General features: G+C 33.2%; 2 protein-coding genes across 2 annotated transcripts; one reads left to right on the top strand and one right to left on the bottom strand.

The window, feature by feature from the left end:
* Positions 1-671: 671 nt before the first annotated feature.
* On the top strand, positions 672-3,827 carry LOC139844595 (uncharacterized). The gene is made up of 2 exons (XM_071834828.1): positions 672-1,703; positions 2,458-3,827. The coding sequence occupies exons 1-2, from the start codon at positions 1,026-1,028 to the stop codon at positions 3,688-3,690; spliced, it is 1,911 nt and encodes a 636-aa protein (XP_071690929.1). The 5' UTR covers positions 672-1,025; the 3' UTR covers positions 3,691-3,827.
* A 481-nt stretch (positions 3,828-4,308) lies between these two features.
* Positions 4,309-7,506, bottom strand: LOC139844594 (putative F-box protein At1g67623). Its single transcript, XM_071834827.1, has 3 exons — positions 7,008-7,506; positions 5,084-5,249; positions 4,309-5,023 (listed from the first exon to the last, which is right to left on the bottom strand). The coding sequence occupies exons 1-3, from the start codon at positions 7,199-7,201 to the stop codon at positions 4,613-4,615; spliced, it is 771 nt and encodes a 256-aa protein (XP_071690928.1). The 5' UTR covers positions 7,202-7,506; the 3' UTR covers positions 4,309-4,612.
* Positions 7,507-7,528: the final 22 nt, after the last annotated feature.

The following is a 7,528-nucleotide window of genomic DNA, read 5'->3' as shown; positions in this document are numbered from 1 at the left end:
GCTATAATTTGTTACGGGTGGCGATAGTTAATTAGCGGGCCAGGTATCGACCTATAACTTTACCGTAGGGAGTGCTCTTGAAAAGGTAAGCCCAAGTATCCCTAATATTTATATTTTCAATTTCTTTCTAGCATTTGACAAATAAATTTAAAATTTAATTTAATTTAATTTAATTTAAACTGCTACAAGCATTAAAGATTTATTACTTCAAACAACTATAAAGTTACACAAATTCACTTCATTTAACATTACTGCATCAAATTGTTAGGATTTTATGTTTACAAATATAAAAGGATATTAAGCTTTTTTTTTTTTTTTTTTTTTTTTTTTTTTTTTTTTTTTTTCACAGACAATATATGTGATGTGTGTTCACGGGCACAAGGAATCTGTTTTCCAACTATGCAAAATCCATCTTTTCTTCTATATTCACACATCTCTGCCATAATATTCTCTTTTTAATCATCATGAAAATATGTGGACTTACTCGTTTTGTATCTATCTGTAACCACTAATCCAACTCTTGTTATGTCTTATTTGTCCCCTTTCCTTCCATTTATGTGTCTCTCATCACACCCTTTATCAGTTTATCTCCCTCCATTTTTACTCTTATTTTTTCCTTGACTTTCTGTGTGCATCTTTATTTATCTTTTTATAGTATAAAGGCCTTTCTTCACCTTGCGTCTCAAAGAAATCCCAAAAATTTTATCTGGGTATCATCATAATCAAATTTTCAATTTTGGCTTTCCCTTGTTTTCAATTAAAGTTTGCATCTTTGCCAAAATTGTACATGGGTTATGTATATTTTTGTATGTAACAAATTGGGTTTTGTTTGTACAACTTTCCTAAAAGTATATAGATCCTAAATAGTCTTATCAACTCTCACTTGTGATTTTCTTGGTTTTCAATAAAGTTAGCATCTTTGCTCAAATATTTCTTAAGTAAATTGTGGGTTGTGTTAATTTTGGTGTTTAACCAATTGGGTATAACTTTACATACCATAAAAAATAATCTTTTTTTTTTTTTCAATGGCTCCTTCATATTTTCCATTAAGGTGGGAAAGCACAGGTGATCAATGGTGGTATGCTTCTCCAATTGATTTAGCAGCTGCAAATGGTCACTATGATTTAGTCAGAGAGCTTCTTCATTTTGACACAAATTTGCTCATCAAATTAACATCCCTTCGTCGTATAAGGCGGCTTGAAACTGTGTGGGACGATGAAGAACAATTCAATGATGTTGCAAAAAACAGATCAAAAGTGGCTAAAAAATTACTTCTTGCAGGTGAACCTGAAAATGGCCATGATCATAACTCCTTGATCAGAGCAGGTTATGGTGGTTGGCTACTTTACACAGCTGCATCAGCTGGTGATTTAGGGTTTGTTAAAGAATTATTGAGTAGGGACCCATTACTAGTTTTTGGTGAAGGAGAATATGGTGTTAGTGATATATTATATGCTGCTGCAAGAAGCAAGAATTTTGAGGTTTTTAATGTCTTGGTTGACTTTTCTCTCTGGTCAAAGGGTGAGGAAATTGGGTCTGTTTTCAAACATGAGATGATGAATAGGTCTGTTCATGCTGCTGCTAGAGGTGGAAGTATTAAAATCTTGAAGCAATTTCTTGAAGATTGTAGTGATGTTTTAATGTATAGGGATTTGCAGGGTTCTACTTTGTTGCATTCAGCTTCTGGTAGAGGTCAAACTGAGGTATATAGCTTACCAATCACTGTGTTTTGTATATCATAATCAAACTCATATATTTATGCTTATGGAATGGAATGCACTAGCTTAAATTTTACTACATGCATGTTTTGTGATGTATGTTAAACATTTAATTTAGTTGATAAGTATATTGTGATCTTAATTGATTGTCTTATCTAATAATTAATTCAAATTTGTGAAGGAGTTTGGAGATAGGAATATGCTAGATATTTAAAGAGAGATGCAGACTGTTATCTAACTGCTACTATATTTGTTGAGGAGTTAGGTTATCTAACTGCTATATTTGGCAAGTTCAACAAAAAAGTTATTAGCATTCAAAGTTGTGTGTTTTTTTTTTTTTTTTTAACTTAATATATTTATGATAAAATTTCTTATCTTAGTCACTTTCTTATAATGGTAGTTAAAATAAACTCTATATTTAATTTATGATTCATGTTTCTAAAGATACTCAAACTTGTCAAAGAAAATAATTCAGAAGTTCCTTATTGGTTTAGTTGATTGCCTTAAGTAATGCAATTGTCTTCCAAGTGTGCTCCTAATTACTACTTATAGTTAATCACAGAAGAAAGAGGCTTTTATAGAAACAAAAGTGTTTCAGAGTTCTTTTATTGTGTCATATTCCCATTTCTGTAAATGCAACAGTAGCTTGTTCAATCTGTTTGATATGTGTCGATATTGTGTTTTCAGTTTTGTGCTTATGATTGTTGATCCTAACAGTAAACATCGTTTATATATGCAGGTTGTCAAATATTTACTTGAATCATATGAAATAAGTGGCGCAACTGATACTCAAGGCAACACAGCTTTACACATTGCTGCATATAACGGCCACTTAGCGGTAGTTGAGCTTTTGATATCTTCATATCCTGCGTTAGTCACATTAACAAACAACTACGGTGACACATTTCTTCATACGACCGTAGCTGGATTCAGGACACCAGGATTCAGGCGAGTTGACCAGCAGATCGAACTCATGAAGCGTCTAGTAAGTGGAAAAATCATAAACATCGAAGACATTATAAATTCAAAAAACAACGATGGTCGAACAGCTCTTCATATTGCAGTAATCGAGAACATCCACTCGGATCTAGTGGAATTACTTATGAGCGTTAGATATATCGACTTGAATATTAGAGACGTTGATCGGATGACCCCGCTTGATCTCCTCAGGCAACGACCGACATCAGCCTCTTCAGAGATTTTAATAAAGAGGCTGATTTCGGCCGGTGGGATTTCAAATTATAATGATTATAGGACAAGGACCGCCCTTGCGTCCCATTTGAAAACACATGGGATCGGGGGCAGCCCTGGAACTTCATTTAGGGTTCCGGATGCGGAAATAATTTTTTATATATGTTCCGATAACGATAGAGAGTCGATGTACTCAGGCGAACTGAGTCAGTTTGACTCCCCCGCCCGGTCGAGCTCAGTGCATCGTAGCCGGGAATCGAAAGTGGGTGCCGCAAGGGGGTTGAAGCTTCTTTTCGGGTGGGCTCGAAAGAAAGAAGAAGAGGATGATCGTTGTTCGTTAGATTCTTTCCAGATAAGGAAATGTAAGCTCGAAACCAGGCCGGTTTCAATTAGGGAAAGATATGCAAAAAGCTCGTTACCAAACAACAAAAGGGTACTCATGCCTAGCCCGGCATCAAAGAAAAAATTCTCGGCTGGGCTAAGTCACGGTGTTCTACGAGTGGACTCTCCATCGAGCCCACGTTCATTGTCATCTTGGTCTTCATGTTCACCTGAAGACGATGAGGAACATAGGACTACAAAGAGCGGTCCATTGAACTTTATGCATTCTAGCTCGAACCCTTGGATTGATCGCGAGAAGCCAAAGTTCCATAGAAGACAATCCTCGTTGAGCAAGGTTTTGATGAACCAAGTGTTCTGTTTCGGTGCACAAGGTATAGCCGCCGAGGAACCGGTTAAGCGATCGAAACCAGCATTAAGTTACATTGGTTCAAGTGTTTGAACAATCTTAATTGTATACACCTATATGCATTATTATTATTATGTGTACAATAATCATGTTCAATTGTTCTTGTTTCATATAAATGTATTTATAGTATTATGACACTTGAATAGAAGTATGAAACTATTATTATATGATATTTCCTTGTTTGCATATACGCTCTGAGTCGCTGATACACAAACACATGTTCAAACACATGTTAGGAATTCATTGCAATTCGTGATTAATGGTACATAAATTAAAGCATATGTTCCCTCATATCATGTTATTTATAGATGAAAAAAAGGCAAATACTAGACAATTTATTCAATGTGCCCATGTGATTTTAACATGGTATGTGTCTAGGAGCTTAAGAACAAATGGTTCTGTCTAGTTCAAATTCAAAGTAATACTATGAATTGTGAATAAAGTGACTTGATATTCGGTTTACACATAAAACTTATGTGATCGGTTTGACTATTATGGTAAGAAAAACAAAGTTTTTTATGTTTAAATTTCTAGATACGAATATCAGTTTCATTTTTTATATACAAGGAACAAATGATTACTCAGTCTCTCATACAAATTTAACGATTGTCTTAAAATGACACGAGAATATATTTGTAGCGTATTACATTGAAATTTACACAATCATAGTTTACAATATATTTGCCACATTATACAACTTACCTCTGAAACAGAGTTACATTAAATCAAACAAACGTTGTGATTAAAAGACATAACACCAAAGAAAAAGGGTGCATCAGATTTATCATTTGATGCACAAAATCAACCTCAGTCTTTCACCAATTTTTTTTACCACAAGGTTGTTTTAAGATAATCAAACTTCCTAAAAAATCATAAGAGATACCTTACCCATATCATACAATTCAGCAATTTAAACAATCACAATTCCAATAGGTCTAAAAAGCATTTCAAGCACCTAAACGACACCATCTACTATTTTACAGAACGAAATGACCTCTCGATACCACCCACAAGCATCACAAGAAAGAACGTCTACATCTTCTTCCTCTTCGAATTTTCTTTTTCTTATATAGACGTTGTTTCTTTCTGGACATTTGCATCCGACCTCATTTAGTGAGATCGAATTATTAATCCACATTTCTCTTATCACTGCTTTGATCTTAGCTCTACATTCGCAGATCTTCAAATATTTGGATCTAGATATTTTCATTGAGTTTAAAATATTCAAGCCTTGTTGACTCGATTGACCACCTCTAGACAGTAGAATCATACCGTACACATATGTTGCCTCCACATGTCCTTTCTCACTTGCCCTTTTCAAGTACTCGAGGCCCGTTTCAGTCCTTGCTCGACTGAAGAACTCTATCTGCAAATTTTAAACGGTTTTAATCAACCGAATAAACAGATAATGGTACAAACTACTTACCATTCCTTGTCTGAACATTGCCTCTGGGTTCCCTTTGTCAATGCATCGGTTTAGGAACGAAAGAAGTTCATCACTTGGCGGAAACCAATGAATTACTGGAAACTTATCAATCGAAACATGTTGAAATATGGACTCATCTTCTGCTGCTCCAAGAAAATCCCGACAACTATTTAAAGAACAAACAACAATTTATCAATTACAACATTAATTCTTCAATTAAACTTTATTAGGGGAGTATTGCAAACATTCTTAGCCACCGAAAATGATAGTTATAATGATAAACATGATGATCAAAGTAATGGTTAAGTGGATATAAACATCAATGGTGTGACAATAATAACAAAGTCACCTTTGAAGACAAATGTTATCATGGACCAAGTAATAAAAGAAAAGGGTAAAGGTACTAAATTGGTAATAGAATAGTTGGATGACACACCTATTCCAAAATGATAATGCATTACAAAATTTATGAGCTTTGTTAGATCCATAAGCTAAATATTGCAATTTCAACTTTCTGTAGTATTTACCATATTTTGTGTTTTTCTCCTTTGTTTTAGTGGTTCTCAAGGAAAAACAATTGCATCCGTCTAATTACAAGTGTCTACTTACTTTTTAAATACAGTTTTAGAAAATATCAATAACTTCATTCTTCACCAATTAGAATAACATCTTCAGATTGGTTGAAATACAAAGTTGACAATTGTGATGGGACGGAGGAAGTATAGGGAAGTACCAAAAAGAGAGTCAATTTAATCCGTTTATGCCTTAACATTCAAACACCATTTTAGTATAAGATCATAAACTACAAAGACTTGATTGAAGCCATGGATATGGACGTTGACTTCTATTACCATAGAAAACAAAAATTACTAGGCAACAAAAGGAAATAAATATATCATGTCTATGTGATACAGCACAAATAAAGTAAAGAAGAGTTACCGCCTAATATCTTCCTTGATGGTAAGGTTCATAATAATGATCTTTAAAAAGAGACTATTCTATGACTAACATAATAAATTTTTTTGGATCATAGTCCCTCCGCCACTAAAATATTGTCCCTTTACAATTCTTGTTTACGCCGATAAATGTTAATTTGTCCATAGGTGTATCTACGTTGAGACGGGTGGTGTCTCGTGATACCAATAGTTATGGATTTTTTTTTTCTTTTGACAAAATACTTTTTAAATTGTATATGACACCATCAAATTTGACAATATAAAATTGTTTTTTGGAGATAAAAACCAGTATCCTTCGAACATAATTAGTACGGAAAAAACTTCAGGACCCTTTTTATTGAGTTTTGATTATAGATTCGTCACTGATTTTGTCTTCTCGAACTTAATCAAGGAATAAATCATTAAATTTAATAAAAAAGCAAAATGAGATCATTAATGGTATTTCAAATATGAGTAGTTTTCTCTGTTGGAACAAATATATTGGAACATATACAAATATCGTGTAATCTTTTTTTATGTTTTTTTGCAACAAAGGGAATACATGGAAAAGAAACTAATATTACCATTTACCATATTTATTCAAACATTCAAACATAATCATCATAAAATTGAAGTGGGGAAGTGATATTTGCAAACACAAATTTAATTAATCCACACTTATTTCATACTATATTCAAGTAATACCCTCAAATAAATTCAAACATTAAAATTGTGCAACACATCATTTAAGGGTATATTAGGTATTTTATGTGAATCTATCAAATTAAGGAGTGTATATATCAATTTGGATATTCTTGCATTGAACATCACCAGCACGTTAATTAACAATTAATTAACATTAACATTATTAATTGAAGGAAACACTTAAAAACTCTGTCTAATTTTGTTTCCGAAAGATAAATGCATGTGTGATCAAATGAAGAAATAAGGGAAAAAAAAAAAAAGTTAAAAAAACAAATTTAAGTTACCTTAATTTAGCATTGAAAAGATCTGTAAACGAAGATGATGCAACACGAGTCAGAACATCAATCAACAAATCGCCGGGAAGAGATCCGACAACCGGCCGCCGCCTCTGTCGACGCGCACGACGTCGTTTCATTAATTTACATTTTCTGTTTCCGATCGACGATGATGACGTGCAATTGACGTCTCTGCTTGCCATGGCGCGAAATTAACTAACAAAATTTACTAATTTTTCAACCAATTGAAGAACACCAAGTGGGATCAACAATTATATATACATGCATGTACGTATATGATGTATGACGAACAAATTAATTGAAATTAAAAATTGAATTATAACCATAAATTAGCGATTGAAAACAGAAATTATTGTATTTATATAAGAATTAATTATTAATAAAGAGCGCTTTCAAAAAGGTAATAGATTATTTGATCTGATTTATGGATCAGAATTTGTTAAAGTTCCAGATTTGGTAGGTGTTTGTGAACGGAGATCGATATGGAGATTTGTATGTATACGTACTTA

Source organism: Rutidosis leptorrhynchoides, chromosome 4 (assembly GCF_046630445.1).
Source record: "Rutidosis leptorrhynchoides isolate AG116_Rl617_1_P2 chromosome 4, CSIRO_AGI_Rlap_v1, whole genome shotgun sequence".
Taxonomy (NCBI): Eukaryota; Viridiplantae; Streptophyta; class Magnoliopsida; order Asterales; family Asteraceae; genus Rutidosis; species Rutidosis leptorrhynchoides.
Note: the sequence above shows the minus strand (reverse complement) of the source record. Positions and strands in the feature narration are given on the sequence as shown.

Excerpts from the sequence above, each read along its gene's own strand:
- LOC139844595 (XM_071834828.1), top strand. The coding sequence starts at position 1,026 with ATGGCTCCTTCATATTTTCCATTAAGGTGGGAAAGCACAGGTGATCAA. Across the intron at positions 1,704-2,457 it reads CTGGTAGAGGTCAAACTGAG|GTTGTCAAATATTTACTTGA; the intron begins GTATATAGCTTA and ends TTATATATGCAG.
- LOC139844594 (XM_071834827.1), bottom strand. The coding sequence starts at position 7,201 with ATGGCAAGCAGAGACGTCAATTGCACGTCATCATCGTCGATCGGAAAC. Across the intron at positions 5,250-7,007 it reads CTTTTCAATGCTAAATTAAG|TTGTCGGGATTTTCTTGGAG; the intron begins GTAACTTAAATT and ends TTCTTTAAATAG. Across the intron at positions 5,024-5,083 it reads CAATGTTCAGACAAGGAATG|ATAGAGTTCTTCAGTCGAGC; the intron begins GTAAGTAGTTTG and ends TAAAATTTGCAG.